Source organism: Pan paniscus, chromosome 16 (assembly GCF_029289425.2).
Source record: "Pan paniscus chromosome 16, NHGRI_mPanPan1-v2.0_pri, whole genome shotgun sequence".
Taxonomy (NCBI): Eukaryota; Metazoa; Chordata; class Mammalia; order Primates; family Hominidae; genus Pan; species Pan paniscus.
In genome coordinates, this window is record NC_073265.2 from 70,237,320 (window position 1) to 70,256,396 (window position 19,077).

The following is a 19,077-nucleotide window of genomic DNA, read 5'->3' on the forward strand; positions in this document are numbered from 1 at the left end:
TGCACAAACAGGTTTTTACCCCAGCCAAGGAGCAGGATGGGGGCAGTAGATGGAAAATGACTAAGAGGAAATGTCAGGGGTAGCACGGATTCTGGTTAAACAGACCTAACAGGATTATGCTGAAGGTAGGCCTGGGTGATCAGATATCACCTGGGGGCGGGGTGGAGGATGGAGAATTTGATCAGATATTGAGTGATTAGATATCAAGGGTAAGAAGTTCTCAATAAATTGATTAACAGGATTCTTGCTAAAATGGGCAACTCAAGCCCCACAAGAGCAGACGCTGAAAGTCAATGCTTCAAGGGCTTCAAGGAGCCTCACTGGAGGCTGGTCAAGAAGAGAATATTTGTCAACTGCTACCCCAGAGGATTCCTACTGCAAGTCTATGTGGAAGAGCTTGATCTTTGCCTGCTGTAAATGGCTTTCAGCTCCAAGCCCTGGCCTCACCCTACCTGGTCAACGAGGTACCTGACAGCCTAGCATAGGAAAACGCTGGCCATCAGATTGCACAGTCAAGGGTTAATTTCTATTTTCAGTCAAGAGCATTCACATGCAAAGCCCTAGAAATGACAAAGACCCCTCCTTAGAAACTTTAGTTGGGCTCCTCTGAGCCATCTTCTCAGCTAGGCCTTGACCTTGGACTGCTGAGCCCAGCGTTAGCAACAATCCTAAGTCAGTTAATAAGAATCCCCCTGCCCCTGATATCTAATCAAGTTCCTCTTAGTAATTCTCCACCCACTGACCCCCTCACTCTGCTCCTCTGCTATAAATCCCCAATAGTCTTCACTGTATTCAGAGTTGAGTTCAACTTCTTCCCTTATTCCAATACGAGCAATAAAGTCTTAAAACAATTTTTTTTTTTCCAGCCAGGGTCTCACTCTGTCCCCCAGGCTGGAGTACAGTGACACAATCACAGCTCACTGCAGCCTCTATCTCTCAGGTTCAAGAGATCCTCCCGCCTCAACCTCCTGAGTAGCTGGGACTAAACAGTAATCAGGGACACAGGAAAAAGGAGGACCTGAGACAAGTAGGACCACGCCTGTAGTCCCAGCTACTTGGGAGGGAGGCTGAGGTGGGAGGATTGATTAAGCCCGGGAGGTGAAGGTTGCAGTGAGCCAAAGGACTAATCTTAAGGAAGGAAAACTGCTCATTTCAATGTTATTGATAATTGTGGATAACTAAAAAAACTCAAATATAGAAAAAAATAGAGAGCACAGATACAGGCCCGGTGCTGGGGACTTTACACATGTGCTTCGTCTCACTCCCTCACATAGATGGATAAGTAGAGATCAGGAAAAGTTAGAGAGGATCAGACCTGCAGAAACCTCTTCAAAGTAGCCCTAGGGAAAAGTTTCTCATAGGAATACAGAGCTCTCAGAATTCAAGGAAAACTTGAATATCAAAACTCAGGAGGTCGAACACTCAGGGCAAGTGTAGAAACTTCACTAACACACACACTCTTGCAATTCACTGTGGCTGCTGCACTATTAATGCCTCAGCTATCAAATCATCCAGTCTCTGGCTGAGAGAGGATCTGATTTGTCAACCTGGTTGATGGTGACCTGGGTCAGATGCCCAGCTCTGGTCCAAAAGACCATGACCATCCAGGGAGGGTGGGAGAGCAGGGCAGGGCTGTGCATGTAAACACAGCAGCCAGAGCTGTGGGTAGAAGTACATGCTCCTAGAAAGGGACATGGATCGTGAGGCAGAGATTGGACTCAGGCACGTGTAAGTAACAAAGCCATGCCTGGTCCAGCCCTACTGTCTTCACTACATGAATCTGTTAAGTAGAATTATGGCACAGCAAGAGGATGGGAATATTACACAGCCACTAAAACGCTGAACGCAGAGACCAGGCAGCAATATAAAAACTTCATTACAGGTTGGGTGCAGTGGCGTGGGCGCAGTGGCTCACGCCTGTAATCCCAGCACTTTGGGAGGCCGAGGTGGGTGGATCACGAGGTCAGGAGTTCGAGACCAGCCTGGCCAACATGGTGAAACCCTGTCTCTACTAAAAATACAAAAAATTAGCCAGGTGAGGTGGCAGGTGCCTGTAATTCCAGCTACTTGGGAGGCTGAGGCAGGAGAATCACTTGAACCCAGGAGGTGGAAGTTGCAGTGAGCCAAGACTGCACCACTGCACTTCAGTCTGGGCAACAGAGCAAGACTCTGTCTCAAAAAACAAACAAACAAAAAAAACAAAAACCTTCGTTACTATATAATGCTGAGTGGAAAAATTGTAAACCAAATTCTGTTTCTGCTATGATGACAAATATGTGAATATAACGCTCAGATGTAATGGACTCAAAGGGATCTTGGCCAAATGAAAACAGCTTGGATAGCTGGGATGGTGTGATGGTAAATTAATTTCTTCCTTTTATAGAGAACTTTTAACATTGCTGTGCTATTATTTTAATAAAAATAAAGACTTCAAGGTGGGTGAATCACTTGAGCCCAGGAGTTTGACAGCAGCCTGGGCAACATGATGAAACCTCGTCTCTTGAGAAAACAACAACAACAACAACAACAAAACCCCACAAAAATTCGCCGGGTGTAGTGGCGTGCACCTGTAGTCCCAGCTTCTCGGGAGGCTGAGGTGGGAGGATGGCTTGAGCCTGGGAGGTCAAGGTTGCAGTGAGCCATGATTGTGCCACTGCACTCCAGTCTTGGCAACAGAGGCCCTGTCTCAAAAAAATAAATAAAATAAATATTTCAGTTCTTACTATGAACACAAACCCTGGGATTCAGGGAATATGAACTTCTAAGCACGAGGACATAAATACCAACCACAGACTGCAGGAGAAGGTGGTGAATCTGCCCCTGGCCCTGCCAGCCCCACCTCACTGCCTCACCCTATTCACCCCCTCGACAGATCCTGTCTTTATTTAGAATGCGCATCTTTTATTCATCATGGTTTTTGTTTTTTTTTAAAGAAAACATTTTTTGGTTTTTAAAAATATTGCATTAAAATACTATTTAATTACCGAGTTTTGTGCTGCCCTTCAAATTGTGTGCCTGGGGCAAGTGCCTCCTGCCCTTGCCCAAAGCCACATATTGCATGACCTTTCTTCTTCTCCGGAGATCGGAAGAGAAAGGATTACTACAGTGTGAAGCAAAGAACATCCCAGCCTTTCCCTTCCTGAGGAAGGGACTCTCTGCTATCACGGGGGAACTCTCTGAAGTCTTGGCAATCATTTTTCCTTGTAATAGCAATTATGGCTCCCTCCCCCACTGGGGAGAAGAACCCTAGTCTAGGACACTCAGGAAAGCCACAGGAGAGCAGAGGCTACCTGTCAAGCAGAGCCACACACAGCCTTGTCTGAGCCCCTCTCCTTTCCGGTTCAGCTATAGGAAAGCTGAGAGAAGGCAGTACTCCGCCCTGGAACTGCAGCTCCTGGCGAAGCAGACAACGCTCAGATACGGAGGGAAAGGAGCCAGCGAGAATTCACCTGTGACACTTGTACAGGCTGAGGTCTAGGAAAAGCTGTGTCTGCCTAAGCATGAATAAGAGAGGGAAAAAACAAAGATGTGGCATCTACCCAAACATTTTGGAATTAGAAAACAGCAGCAATAAAAGAATGTAGCACACAAATACAGATAAATATTCAATCCTGGGGGAAAATACAACCCAAGGTGAAGATTCTCCATTTGGATTTTTTGAGTAATAGAAGTTAATAAAAACTTGAATTTTAATAAAAACAGCTCAAACATGAGATAAAAACGGAATATTTAAAAATATAAAATGTATATCAGAGCTAAAAAAAAAAAAGAAACCCAAGATACCAATACAAAACTAAAGTTAACAGAAGATAAATTTTTCCAAAATAATGGGGGAGGGGGGAGCTGAATCTGCAATCAATTAGAAATTACACAGCATGCTCTAGAAGGATTAAGAAAAGATTCAGAAAAAAAAAAAAACAACACTAAGACTTTTCCTAGAAAAATTACTAAATGTTAAGTATGAGTTGCATAAGTAAAAAGGAGCTGAATGCTATTTATTAATTTTAAAAAATTATTTAAAATTTTTTTAAATTTTTCAATTAAAAAAAGAATGAAGAATCCCTAAGGAGTCTAAGAAAAAGCAGTCATAAAGGAAAAAATTTTTTAAATCAGTTACAAAATCCCCCAAAACAAACAAAGAAACATAAAATCAAATTTAAAAAAAGAAAAAGAGAAAAAGCAGTCACTTCTAGGGGAAAGACAGGGGTGGCCTCACACCTCTCCAGTGGAGCCATGTGTAAGAAGTGCTGAAAGGTAGAGCTGGGTGTGGTGACTCACAACTTAATACCAGTGAATCGGAGGCCGAGGCAGGAGGATTGCTTGAGGACCAGCCCAGGCAACATGGTGAGACACCTCCATTTCTCCAAAAAAAAAAAAAAAAAAAAAAAAAAAAAACCTAGCCAGGCATGGTGGTGCATGCTTGTAGTCCTAGCTACTCGGGAGGCTGAGGCAAGAGGATGGCTTGAACTCGGAGTTTGAGGCTGCAGTGAGCTATGAACACACCACCGCACTCTAGCCTGGGTGAGAGAGCAAGAGACCCTGTCTCTTAAAAAACAAACAAACAAACAAAAAACTTCCAGGGAAAAAAGCAAGGCTCAGAAATGTCCTACCCTGCATGCTCTTGTCCAAGCATAAAGGCGGACACTGTGGGTGCAGAAGGTGGATATTATGTATCTTGTCAGTGTACAAACACTATTAAACAATAATCAGGGACACAGGAAAAAGTTTGTGAGTTCCTTTCCCTTGTTCAGTGGTTAATGCATACTAAGTTGGTTTAATTAAAAAAAAAAAGAGGTTTAACAGTATAAAGGAAACCACCAGAAGTACAAAAGCCACAGCATCACCATCAAAACCAGAAAGCCTGAGGATGAAGAAGGAAAGATGTGTATATCTGATACAGGTTTCATAGTTGATAGTCAAAAGATATCATCCAAATTTATTAGATCACTAGATATTAAAACAAACAAGACAAAAAGGAAGACAAATTCATTAAAAACAGGACATTTCTCCCAGCTATTTGGGAGGCTGTGGTGGGAAGATCGATTGAGCCGGCAGGTAGAGACTTAAGTGAGCCATGATCCTACTGCACTCTAGTGAGGGCAACAGAGTGAGACCCTGTCTCAAAAACAAAAACAAATGACATTTCTCTTAAAAAATTTTTGTTTCGTTTTTTTGAGACAGAGTCTCATCCCCTCATCCAGGCTGGAGTGCAGTGGCCTGATCTTGGCTCACTGCAACCTCCGCCTCCCGGGTTCAAGCCATTCTCCTGCCTCAGCCACCTGAGTAGCTAGGATTACAGGCCCGCACCACCACACTCGGCTAATTTTTAGTAGAGACAGGGCTTCACCATGTTGGCCAGGCTGGTCTCAAACTCCTGACCTCAACTGATCCACCCACCTCGGCCTCCCAAAGTACTGGGATTACAGGTGTGAGCCACTGTACCCAGCCCAACATTTCTTTTGCTCATGAATCTGCAGACTGGGCAGACTGTTTCTCAGCTCAGCTTATGTTGGCTCCCCTCAGTGTCAACTGGGATGGCTGGAAGGCTGGGGCTGGAAATGTTTAAATCTTATCCACATGTCTGTGCCTGGGCTGGGAAGACTCATGCAGCTGGGGTTGGAGCAGGTGGGCCTCCTGGGTATCCCTCTCTCTACGTGAAACACTGTATGCAGCCTCTCCAGTATGGTGGCTTCAGGGTAGCCAATTAAGATATGGTTTTACAATCTATTAAATTGGTAAATGTGATGCCCAAGGCTGGCAAGGAGAGATCTATTGTTGGCAAGGGTAAGCTGACTAAACCACTTGGGAGGGCAATTTGGGAATACACACCAAAATGTTAAATTCCGTTTGCTCTAATAATTCTACTGCTAGGAATTTACCTTTCAGATATAAACAAAAGTATACCGAAATATTTTGTATGAAAATGTCCACTGCAGCACTGAATATACCAGCAAAAAATCTGAACACTCAAGTGTCCATCAGCAGGGACTATGCAGTGAAACAGTGGTTCAAACCTCACCATCACCCTGCTGATGTAGGACACCTTCAGCTATGGCCTGCACTACTGAAGCACCTCCCAGCTCACGGCTCACACCTGCTGGGGTCCTCTTCTGATCACTTCTCCTGTGCAACCAGTGCAACCTGGACTGCCTTTCACACCCACCCCATCACAATTAAGATCCACCAGGGCGTCCCAAACTCCTACCAAACTCCATATGCTACGCTCCTCCAACCTGGGCCTGCACTGGGCCCCAGCCTCCCCCCTGGCCTTCCTGCTGCCTCTCCCTCTGCCACTTCTAGCCACAGGGTCTTAGCTCAGACTGTTTCCTCTGCCTGCCTTACTCTATTTCTCCTCTCCTCCTCTTGCCCTCAGAGAAGGCCTCTGGTTTTCTTAACCAGGTCAGGGAAGATTCTACCTCCCCCTACCCTGCCCCTTTCATACTTCTAACAGCTGCCATTTTACTTTGTACATTACTGACATTTGTCTTCCCCCACCGAATCATTGAGTTTTACGATAGCAGAGGCTGTATCTACACTGTCCTGGTACCTTGTAGTACCTAGTACATAACAGATACACAGAAACTACTGGGTGAAGTGGGGGCACACTGCACAGGAAACAATGAGACAGATCTGCACATTCTGACATGGGAAGGCTCCTAAGTGGAAACAGGAGGTACAGGGCGGAGTGAAAGCTTTGCTACCTTTTGCTTAATTAAAGCAATTATCTCATCAAAACAGCTGCTTTATACTGGGCCATTATGGCTATGCAGGACAGTAACCCCATCAAACTGCCCTAAGTACAACAGAAAAAGCCCACTTTTTCTGTGGCTTGGTTCAGCCACGGCATGATTCAGGGACTCGTTTATGCCACCAGGGTGTGGCGCTCTCTCCCCACTGTCAAACAGTTCTCTTCTCCAAGGGCGGGGCCTACAACAGCTCCCGCTCCAGGTTCAAAATGCAGGAGAAACAAGAAAAGCCTCTTTCAGGGACTAGTACCCTAGTACGGTAGATCACACAGGCCTCACCCTGGAGAGGGCATGGCCTGGAGGGTGGGGGGACTGCAGGGCAAATGTCCCATCCAAAGCAGAGAACTGAGAATGCAGAGGGTGTGGTTCTTTCGAGGGAAATGTGAGCGGCTACCAAATTAAGGGGAAACAGATGCTGTGAGGCCAAAACAAACATACATCACCATAAGTACATTTACATAAGTAAATGTACTTTTTTTTGGTGGATGGGCAGGGAGGGGGATGTGGGGGGACAAATTGTTAACAGCAGCTTCCACTGGGACAAGCTACCGGCGGCAAGAGAGGGATACACTTTTCACTTTGTACCATTCTTTAACACTGACATTTTCTAACCATGTAATGTGCTACTTTTAATTTATTAAAATCACGATTGAGGGTTTTTCCCAAAGAATTTTAGTTCTTAGAAATGACATCTGTATATAAATGTTCTCTTATTCACAGTAGGCTCTAACATGAACGGCAAAATCAGACATCAACAGTAGCACATCATGTTACTCTATACGAAAGCACAGATTTAGGCACTTTATCAAAGAAAAATGTTTAGAAACAAATGAGGTTATTGAGTCGTCTGTCACACTCTGCAAAGGACTCTGATTCCCTACTTAAATCCTTTAAAACTTGTCACATTAAATGGAACATATAACCCCTCGACACCAGCAGTACTCTTTCCTAAATAAGGAAACAAAACAGAACCCCTAACTTTACAGACCACATAAAACCTGACAGACACCAAGAGTTCTCTTGCTGATGAGTAAGATTCAAGTCAAAGAAATTCAAAACTACTTAGGATTTCAAGTGACATATTTTCTATTCTCCGCATTTCCTGCATAGATTTTGGATTTACACACCCTGGCTTCCTGGCTACAGACATCTGAGTTCACAAAGCATATTTTACCTTTAACATAATGAAAATGATGTATATGGCATGAAGAGTTTACTCAATTAAGTCAAGAGTTTTAAAGTCTTCTCTGATCAGAATTTGCTATCCTTTTAGTTGACAGAAAATAAAAAACATGGACACAGCAGGCCACCCAATCACAGCAGGTGCTTGGAGGGGAGTGGAATCTCAGTAGAGTTGATGACTCACCAAGTGTAAATGGGAAAAAGCAACACAGTCACATTTCCATGTAAGGAGATTTTATAGTAAACATGAATTTGTCAGTGTCCAGTATTAATTAGAAAACATCTGTCTTCTTACTTGAAGCCTATTAAGCAGTAATTCTTTGACCACAAACTGGTCATGTGGCAGACCCTTTCTAGAAGACACTAGAATGTCATCCGGTGTGCAGTTGCCTGAGACCACTCCCACCCCAGGAGCTGGGCAAAGAGCTCTCCACATCCACCTGTCCCCCCACAGCGCGTCACTGCTGCCCCATCACAGGTCTTCTCTTTTATTCCCAGCTCGATTTTCTTCCTTGGAAGACTGAGATTTCAGATCTCCTTCCTTCTTTTTTTTGCCCTTGTCTTGCTTTGTTTTATTTTTCTCTTTGCTTCCTCCTCCTTTGCCAGGGTACACCTGGCCCTCCAGAGTTACATCAGCACACCTGTCTTGACCGACCAAAAAGTCCTTGATCTCCCAGGCGTAGCTCCCATCGCGAAGCATGAAGATAGCACGGTCTGATCCCACAATGAACCTTGGGCAGAGAGATGCAATCAGTCAGCCAGCACGTACCAGTAAGGTGCTAAGGGGTCAGAGCAATTCTCTGGCACTTATCAGTTTATTTCAAATTCTACATGAATATGGAATGAAAAATTGGATTTTCCAAAGCCTAGCAGCTACTGATATCTCATGTATTAAAATACTAGTTTGCTGAACTATTAAACATCCAGCTCAGATCAAAATAGAAACAGACATTGGATGTTCCTTTGTTGTATAAATGGATGCCCATGTTAAAAGTGAACATTTGGAAAACCTCCCTAGGACACTGCAGAGGTGGCTCAGGGGCTGCTGCTGGGGAGGTAAAGAGGCAGCTTCGATCTGATCTGTATCTGTTTTATATTCTAGAGTGTCCAGTTACACTTTTATGGGACAAAAGACTTCTGCTGATAAAGGTGGAAAACCAATGGCTTAGAGTGGGTCATGATAAGAGGCTATGAAGGACTCAAGAGGACACTTGGTTATTGGACAAAAATCCTAGCCCTTGAGCTTAGCAGCAAGCAGCCCAGCTCGTCCACACTCGAAAGGTCCCAAGGAACAAAGCGGAAAGAATGAGGCCTGGGTGGAGCCCTAGTGTGGCCAGCGGGCATGATTCTTCTGTTCCTTAGGGACTACACCACGCGTTCCCCCTTCAGTTTCTAATGCTCCCACCACTCCACAGAGACCAGTGGGCCTTCTGGAGCAGACATCACCAAGACATTTATTTGTTCTGTCTAGGTGTCTATTTAAGCTAATTGAAAATATTTTGCTGGCCGGACACTCTCTAAGTACTCCTCCCATTTCTTGTCATTGCTTTTATATTTCGTAAACCAGAATATTTGCAGACCCCAAATTTCAGAACTGTTTTTGAGGAAAAAGAAGCAGATTTCTTAAAATTGTACCTCAGGACCATACTCCAGTGTGAAAACTGAGCCTCTTCATACTAAATTAGTTATCGGTTAACAGCATGGTCCAAGCTCTATGTGTGAACATAGCTACACACAAAGCACTTTCCACTGAGCAGAAACTTCTAGCTGAAGCTGTCAAACTATTAACTTTGTCCCTCAAAGAGGCTAAACTAAGCTATACACCCTTCTGTTCAGATGAAATAAAAGCTAAAGATCCAAAGATAAATAAAACTTTAGGATCAACTGAGATATTAAAAAAACACACACACCAGGCATGGTGGCCAATGACAGTAATCCTAGCACTTTGGGAGGTTGAGGTGCAAGGATCACTTGAGGCCAGCAGTTCAAGATCAGCCTGGGCAACATAGTGAGACCTCGCCTCTTCAAAAAATAAAAACAAAAACTTAACTGCTTTTACCAACAATAAATGCTCCTTTTTTTTTTTTTTTTTCTTCCCCGAGATGGAGTCTTGCTCTGCCGCCAGGCTGGAGTTCAGTGACGCAATCTTGGCTCACTGCAACCTCTGCCTCCCAGGTTCAAGCGATTCTCCTGCCTCAGCCTCTGGAGTAGCTGGGATTACAGGCGTTCATCACCATGCCTGGCTAATTTTTCTGTATTTTTAGTAGAGACAGGGTTTCCCCACGTTGGCCAGGATGATCTCCATCTCCTGACTTCATGATCCGCCCACCTCAGCCTCCCAAAGTGCTGGGATTACAGAAGTGAGTCACTGCACCCGGCAACGCTCTTCTTTACATTAAAAAAATCTAGATAGGCCGAGTGCGGTGGCTCACACCTGTAATCCCAGCACTTTGGGAGGCTGAGGCGGGCAGATCACGAGGTCAGGAGATTGAGACCATCCTGGCTAACACGGTGAAACCCCGTCTCTATTAAAAATACAAAAAATTAGCTGGGCGTGGTGGCAGGTGCCTGTAGTCCCAGCTACTCGGGAGGCTGAGGCAGGAGAATGGCGTGAACCTGGGAGGCGGAGCTTGCAGTGAGCCGAGACTGCGCCACTGCACTCCAGCCTGGGCAACACAGTGAGACTCCGTCTCAAAAAAAAAAAAAAAAAAAAACTAGATAGATAAATAATTTTAAAAGAAAACCTAGAAAGGAAAGGCAGAGGCCCTTGGGAAATACCGCCAGAAAGGACACCCTGTTAAGAGCCTCAGGAAAAGCCCCAGCACAGGGCCAGGCGTGGTGGCTCACGCCTGTAATCCCAGCACTTAGGGAGGCTGAGGCGGGTGCATCACCTGAAGTCAGAAATTCAAGACCAGCCTGGCCAACATGGTGAAACCCTGTCTCTACTAAAAATACAAAATTAGCCAGGCATGGTGGCGGGCGCCTGTAGTTCCAGCTACTCGGGAGGCTGAGGCAGGAGAATCGCTTGAACCAGGGAGGCGGAGGTTGCAGTGAGCCAAGATCACGCCGCTGCACTCCAGCCTAGGCAACAAGAGCAAAACTCTGTCTCAAAAAATCATCATCATCATCATTAATAATAATAATAATAAAGAAAAGACCCAGCACAGCCTATGAGTCTCTCAGCTGGTTGTTGCTGCTTTACCTCTGGACATCATAGTTGGCATTGAAAAGGCTGCCCTGCCAGAGGCTCGTAATTTCCTCTGTCTCCTTCTCAGTAGGGCTTCCTGATACAGTGACAAACATCATGAGAGTCTTCCCTTTTTTCGTCATTTTCAATATGCTTTCAGGCTTGCTTGGGTCTATCTTTGAGAAGTCGACAGGTGCTGAAGGTCTCTTGTGCTCTGGAAGATCTCCTTCTTCAATGTCATCATCTTTCTATCAGATTAGGGGAAAAGCATCAAACCTATCATCAGAATCTTGCTTTTCAACTGGCACAGGCAAAAACTTCTGCATGATGTCAGGTGCATGTATATGACTTAAATTACAACATAAAAAGGAAAACCAGGGGTTTTCTTCCTCTTCTTAACTTTCAAGATAGTCTAAGTTTCAGGCAGCACATACTACCCACACCCAGGTTACCAATCACAGAGCGCCCCCATGTGATGGGTTTCTAGAGCTTTTAAACTCTCATACAATCTACCCAACATGGTAGGCTGTAAAAATGGCCACATTCTGGTATGGTCACACAATGAAATACTTCACAGCAACAGAGAACAAATACTGATACATCTAACAAATCCCAAAAATGTTAAGTGACAGAAGCCAGATACAAAATAAGATTTACTATGCAATTCCGTTTATTTAAAATTCAAGAATGAGCAAAACTAATCTAGGGTAACAGAAATTAGAACAGTGTTGCCGGTAGAAGGGGGGACAAGGTAGGATTAACTGAGAATGGACACAAGAGAACTTTTCTGGGGTGATGAAAATGTTCTACATTTTGACAGGGGTGTAGATTACACAGATATATCCATTTATCAAAATTTATTGCAGGCCAGGCACTGTGGCTTACCTTGTAATCCCAGCACTTTGGGAGGCTGAGGTAAAAGGATCACTTGAGGCCAGGAGTTCGACATCAGCCTAGGCAACACAGTAAGACTGTCTCTAAAAAAAAATTTTAAAGTAGCCAGGTATGGCAATGCACACCTGTAGTCCCAGCTACAGTGAGGCACACCTGTAGTCCCAGCTACTCAGTAGGCTGAGGTGGGAGAATTGCTTGAGCCCAGGAATTTGAGATCAGCCTGGGCAACATAGTGAGATCCCATCTCTTAAAAAAAATTAAAAAATTAGTCAGGTGTGGTGGCAGGTGCCTGTAGTCCTAGCTACTCAGGAGGCTGAGACACGAGGATCACTTGAGCCCAGGAGATCAGGGCTGCAGTAAGCTATAATCATGCCACTGCATTCCAGCCTGGGAGACAGAACGAGACCCTGTCTTAAAAGAAAAAAAAAAAAAAAGAAAAGAAATACTCCCTCTTTGCACTGTATATTTAAAATCTGCACTCCATGTATACCCATTTCACTTAATAGGCATTGTACAAAAATATTCAATTCCAGTTAGCAGGTTTGTTTTCTGTAGTGGTATGGGCTAGCAATTCTGAAACTATCTTATGTGACCTCTAGGATTGAGAAAAGGAGTAAACATATTGAGGGTAATGAGAGCCAGGTTCTTAACTTCTGGGAAGTAAGTTACAAACATTAAAGGGGGAAGAATGAGCCCTGTGGTATTAGGCTGGAATTGAAGGTATCAGGAGAAACTCATGGTTTTTCATAGATTAACAGATGAGTAAACAGATTAATGGATAAAAATATTTAAAAGAGCGTGGGTTCCTTGGAGAACAGGCTTATAGCAAGAGAGACAGAAGATGAGCCTAGAATAATCCCGCATCACAAAGTAGTAAAGTGCTCAAAGAATCGTGAACATGTCAAAATGCCATGGAAGCCAACTTGAAGCAGCTCTCATGGGCCAAAGTTGAAATAATCTCAACATCAAAATAAATAATAGTATGACTTACAACCCCTCAAACAAAATGAGATGTTGAACCCATAATGATCAAAACAAATGAATAAATTACTAATAGAAAACAGTAACTTTTTTTTTTTTTTTTTTTTTTGAGATGGAGTCTCGCTCTGTCACCAGGCTGGAGTGCAGTGGCACGATCTCGGCTCACTGCAACCTCTGCCTCCTGGGTTCAAGCGATTCTCCTGCCTCAGCCTCCCGAGTAGCTGGGATTACAGGCACGCACCACCACATCCAGCTAATTTTTGTATTTTTAGTAGAGACGGGGTTTTGCCATGTTGCCCAGGATGGTCTCGATCTCCTGACCTCGTGATCTGCCCACCTCGGCCTCCCAAAGTGCTGGGATTACAGGCATTAGCCACCATGCCTAATAAATAGCATATAGACTGACAAATAAAAAATCTTTAATAGAACCGGGTTCCTTGGAGAAAAGGCTAATGCCAGCAACCAAAAAAAATGAAGTACTGGCTGGGTATGGTGGCTCACAACTATAACCTCAGCACTTTAGGAGGTCGAAGCTGGAGATCACCTGAGCACAGGAGTTAAAGACCAGCCTGGGCAACATATCATGACCCTATCTCTACCAAAAAGAAAAAGAAAAAAGAAATGAAGTACTGATTGATACATGAAAATATTATGCTAATTGAAAGAAGCCAGATATGAAAGACTACACATTCTATGATTCCATTTATAGGAAATGTCCAGAATGGATAAATCTGTTGAGACAGAAAGTAGATCAGCGATTGCCCGGGGCTGGCTAGGGAGTTGGGAGAACACAGGGGAGGAGTGGTTGAAGGTTTCTTTTGGGGATGATAAAAACGTTCTAAAATTGAGTTTGGTGATGGCTGTACAACTCTCTGAAGATACTAAAACTAAAATGTACACTTTACATGGGTAAATTGCCTATGGCATGTGAATTGAATCTCAATAAACCTGTTACCAAAACAAAAAACAAAAAAAAGCCCCTAAGTCACTCTTACTGAACAATATCTGAAGGGCCAAGGCTTAAGATACCATTAATAATGTACTATATTAAAAATAATTTTAGTAAAAAGTAAAAACGAAAGAATTCTACGCAGTGCTTGAAGGTGATCCATACCGACGTCAGACCTGGAATCTGGTTTCAGTTTTGCATAACTAGCTGTGTGACCCTGCCTAAGAATCCTTACTCCTCGAGGCCTGTTTCCTCATTTACAAAATGAAAAGCAGAACAAAGTGATCTCCAAGGCCCCAGTAACATGACCACACATAACACACTAACCTTCTTTTCCACTCTGCCACCCTCTCAACTGACATGTTTCTTCCTCACTTTGCTTTCAAAGAGCCACTGATGGTGACTTGCAGACAGGAGCATGGGCTGTGCTGTCAGACGGATGCGCTCCATCACTATGTGGCCTTGGGCAAGTTACTTAGCCCATCTGAAAATAACTTTCCTTACCTATAATGGAAAGCTGAGGGTAATAACAGCTTCTCCCTCCTAAGGTTTGTTTGGGGATGTAATGACTTAAAGGCAAGCAGAACTCAGTACTGAATCTGTTGGCTATGACACTGCTGACTCTTTAGGCCTCTGTGATCTGGCCTCCAACCACAAACACTGCATAGAAATTATACTCTCAAGTCACAAAGGACCTCCTAGTTGCCAAATTCACAAGTTGTTTCTGTCTTTATCTTAATTCTCCATAACATCGGTTATAGTCTCTTTAAAACACTTCAAGACTTCCAGTTGGTTCAACACCCTAGAATATTTGTATTTTTCAGATTGATTTCACTAATAATCATGAAATTAACTCAGTAGGTCCCAAGCAGATTTTTTTTTTTTTTTTTTTTTTTTTTTAGATGGGGTCTCACTCTATTACCCAGTTTGGAATGCAATGGTGCTGGTGCAATCTTGGCTCATTGCAACTTCTGCCTGCCAGGCTCAAGTGATCTTCCTATCCCAGCCTCCAGAGTAGCTGGGACCACAAGTGCATGCCACCACACCTGGGTAATTTATTTTTGTGTTTCTGGTAAAGACGGGTTTCACCATGTTGCCCATACTGGTCTCGAACTCCTGAGCTCGAAGGATTCACCCACCTCAGTCTTCCAAAGTGCTGGGGTTACAGGCATGAGCCACTAAGCCCAGTCCAGCACTTCGTTAATGCAAATATAATTAAATAGTCGTAAGTCTAGTGCATATAATACAGGTAAAAATTGTTTCAAGAGACTTAAAAAAAAAAGCAGCTTTAATTTCCATTGTATATGTGTGTGTGTGTTTCAGTTACAGAAAAGAAAATTGTAAAATAGTACCCTAATGAGCCTGGAGGACATTATGTTAAGTGCAATAAGCCAGACACAGAAAGACAAATACCGCGCATTCTCCTTCTTATGCGGACCTAAAATAGTTGTGTTCACATAAGTGGAGATTAGAATTGTGGTTACTAGAGGCTGGGAAGTGGAGGGGAGATAGGGAGAGAGGATGGTGAATGGATACAAAATTACATTAGATAGGAAGAATAAATTCTAGTGCTCTATAGCATTGTAGGATGACTATAGTTAACAATAATTTATTGCATATTTTCAAACAGCTAGGAGAGAATTTTAAATGTTCCCAACACAAAGAAATGATTAATGTTTAGGAGACAGATATGCTAATTACCCTGAATTGACCATTACATTTTATACATGTGTAGAAATACAACTCTGTACCCCATAAATATGTATAATTATTATATGTTAAAATTGAAGTGTAAAAATAGTACCCTAGATGTACATAATTATCCAGTTCTACCCTTAGTCTGGGTAACCTAACCTGTTATGATCAGTGTGTCTATGCTGAAAACAATCCAGTCTTTACCCTGAGGCAGAGCGGGGGGCCAGGGACAAGTCAGGCAGTCCCCTGACTCCAGTCCTAGCCCTGCCTCCAGGCCAGTCTTGCATTTTCAACTGGCTTTAGAGCTCCTTCATTACTGTTTGTCTAAGTCAATAGCTACAAAGCTGAGCTCCCCTTTCTGCAAATCCTCTTCTTCCTCCCATGGTTCTTGATATTAATAATAAGTGACATCTACTGAGTAGCTACTAAGTCCCAGGCACTCTACATATATTATCTCCAACCTTCAGAACAATCCTACCCGGTTCCATTTAATATACAAGGAAGATGATGTTCAGAGAGGATAAATGATTTACTTAATTTACTCACATGCTAGAAGTGCAAACCACATTTCTGGCTCCAAATCCCTCCAACTGCCTCTTCCCATTATACCTGGCTATCATAATGTAAAATGAAATAACCACCTTTGGTTTTTCTACACCAATTGGGACTCAGAATTAGTTGTAACACAATGGAAGGAATTCTCACCTCTCCACACCTCTGAGGCACAGCCTCTCACTGAAGCACTGTTTCTCACACTGCTGGGGAAGGAGTGAGGGTATGGATTTAGAGATGGTCACAAGAGGAGAAGAACTGCTTCCTACAAAAAAAGCACCCACAGAGATGGATACGCTCTCCCACATAAAAAACACTGCTACTGGGGAAGGGTCCTCATGTCTGTAGAGTGTCTACAAACATTAACTCATTTAATCCGCATGGCACTCTGCAAAGTAGGGCGTTATCTGGCTTTACAGATACGTAAAACTAGGATGAAGTAGCTAGTGAGGGGTAAAGCTGAGTTCAAAATCTCTCTTTTTTTTTTTTTTGAGACAGAGTCTCACCCTGTCGCCCAGGCTGGAGTGCAGTGGCATGATCTTGGCTCACTGCAACCTCCACCTCCCTGGTTCAAGCGATTCTTCTGCCTCAGCCTCCCAAGTAGCTGGGATTACAGGTGCCCGCCACCATGCCCAACTAATTTTTTTATTTTTAGTAGAGATGGAGTTTCACCATGTTGGCCAGGCTGGTCTTGAACTCCTGACCTCAGGTGATGCACCCGCCTTTGCCTCCCAAAGTGTTGGGATTACAGGCGTGAGCCACTGCGCCCAGCCAACCTGTCCTTTTACTACATTATGTGGCCCTGCTATTCACAAAATCAATCAATTGCCCAGGCATGGTGGCTCACGCCCGTAATCCCAACACTTTGGGAAGCCAAGGTGGGAGGATTGCAAAGGCCAAGAGTTCAAAACCAGCCCAGCCAACATAAGGAGACCCTGTCTCTATAAAAAATAATTTAAAAAACAAAATCAACCATCAGGTCCTGTTAAAAGTATAAAAATCTCACATTTCTCCCTTCTACTCTGCTCCTGCAGTTTCTAGCTTAATCCACGTCTTCCTCACTACCCTTCATTTGCACTTCTGTCACCAACATGTGTGGCAGTACAGGTAAAACAGTTCAAAGAACTGGCTCTAAAAGTCGCGAAAGAATTTGAAACTCAACTAGCTTGCTGTGCGATGTGGAGCAAGTTATTTAACCTCTTTGTGCCTCAATGTCATCATCTAGAAAATAGGGATAAGTACCTCCCTCATGGATGGGGTAAAAGGATTAAATGAGATAATGTGTTTTTCTTGGCCTTCAAAGTCTCTCCCCGCTCATCCATCCTGTTATCTACTGTTCCCAGTGCAATCTTTGTTCATCTCTTCAGCACCCTCTTCGTCTAGCTCAGGGTCTGAGTAGGTCAAGGGGAGGATTTCTCATGAGGTGATGTTCTCACTCTGGCAGATCAAAAGGCTTTATTTGCTGGAGTCCAAAAAGAGACAAGGAGATTGCAAGGGAGACGGTGAATGGGGACGTTCTCTCTACACTCAAATCTATCCCAATCTTTCCATCAGCTGTTGATGACCACATGAAAACACAAGCCTGCATTCTTCTAGTCAGATGCATCAGGTGGTATTTTAAACTCTTGTCTGAAAGTCTTTCCCTTCTCCCGTAACACACACAGAGATAATCACAAAATAACAAAACATCAGTGTTGGAAGGAATCTTAGGACCCATCCTAACCTCCTCATGTTGCAGATAAGGAAACTGAGGCCTAGAAACTAGACATAACCTGCCCAAGGTTCCACAGCTATGCAAGTCAACCAGGACGATACAATCACCTTAGGAAGGGGAAAAGGCAGCAATGTGATTTTGGCCAGTAATCTTTACCTTAAAAGCGTATTACACACTCCCTGTAACTGCACACTCCGGTGCGTCCAAGTGACAAACCAGAAAACTTACTCTCCTTTGAACAAAAAGCGTGAGTTCCACGATACAGAGCCATTAGCCATTGATAATTCTCCCCTCAGTAAAATAAATCCACCCACAAAAAGCACAAAATTCCCAGCAGGGACATATACCAAAATAGGAAGTCTAAAATTATACTGATTTAGAAGACAGCTGAGATAACCATTACGGAAGACCATCTTCACTGCAACCCACTCTCCCACCCACTCACCGCAAAACAAAAGGAAAATGAAGGAAATGCTCTATAGAGTGGGAAAGGTCTCTCTCCCCGTTTGCAGGGCTCACTGACCACAAGGATCAACGCAAAGACAACCAGGGCACTGAAGGGTGAAGGGAGAGCAAGGCTGAACAGTGAGGGGCAGATCCGTGATTGGAGTGGCTTGAGAAGTGGCAGGAGGAACAGGGCACTGGAATGACAGAGGGCTGGAGCGAGGGTCAGCAGGGCGCGCGGGTCAGAGGAGGAATGGAGGGTCAACAGTGGCTTTAGTGGGTCAGTAAGGATTCAAGGCATGAGTAGAGGAGGTTAGGGGGTCAGAAAGGTCCCAAGACAGAATAGGTAAGGGGTCATTGGGAACAGGGTCCCGCACAGAGAAGAGCCGGGAGGGTGTGCGCGCGCCGCGGACCTCCCATTGCTCCAGAAGACGCGCCATGTCTGCATCATTGTAATCGCGAATATCCTTCTTCTTCTTCCGAGGAGGTGGGGTAGACTCGTCGGGCGTCCCGGGCGAGCCTTCGGCCGCGCAGGACCCAGGCGGTGGTAGCAGTAGCAGCAGCAGCAGCAGGTCAGAGGCACAAAGCAGGACCACGGCCTTGCGCGCCCACCTGGAAGCCGCCATTTTCGCTGCGCCGCGCAGCGCCCTAGACGCGCTTACCCGACCTGCGCGGGCCGGACCCCGCCTTGCACACGCCTTCCTGTCCGCCTTTCCGAGGCCCCGCCTCCCGG

General features: G+C 44.3%; 1 protein-coding gene across 1 annotated transcript; it reads right to left on the reverse strand.

Moving 5' to 3' along the window:
- Positions 1-7,362: 7,362 nt before the first annotated feature.
- Positions 7,363-19,077, reverse strand: MESD (mesoderm development LRP chaperone). Its single transcript, XM_008963094.4, has 3 exons — positions 18,758-19,077; positions 11,131-11,363; positions 7,363-8,659 (listed from the first exon to the last, which is right to left on the reverse strand). The coding sequence occupies exons 1-3, from the start codon at positions 18,968-18,970 to the stop codon at positions 8,401-8,403; spliced, it is 705 nt and encodes a 234-aa protein (XP_008961342.3). The 5' UTR covers positions 18,971-19,077; the 3' UTR covers positions 7,363-8,400.

Excerpts from the sequence above, each read along its gene's own strand:
- MESD (XM_008963094.4), bottom strand. The coding sequence starts at position 18,970 with ATGGCGGCTTCCAGGTGGGCGCGCAAGGCCGTGGTCCTGCTTTGTGCC. Across the intron at positions 11,364-18,757 it reads GTCTTCTGGAGCAATGGGAG|AAAGATGATGACATTGAAGA; the intron begins GTCCGCGGCGCG and ends CTAATCTGATAG. Across the intron at positions 8,660-11,130 it reads GCCAACTATGATGTCCAGAG|GTTCATTGTGGGATCAGACC; the intron begins GTAAAGCAGCAA and ends TCTCTGCCCAAG.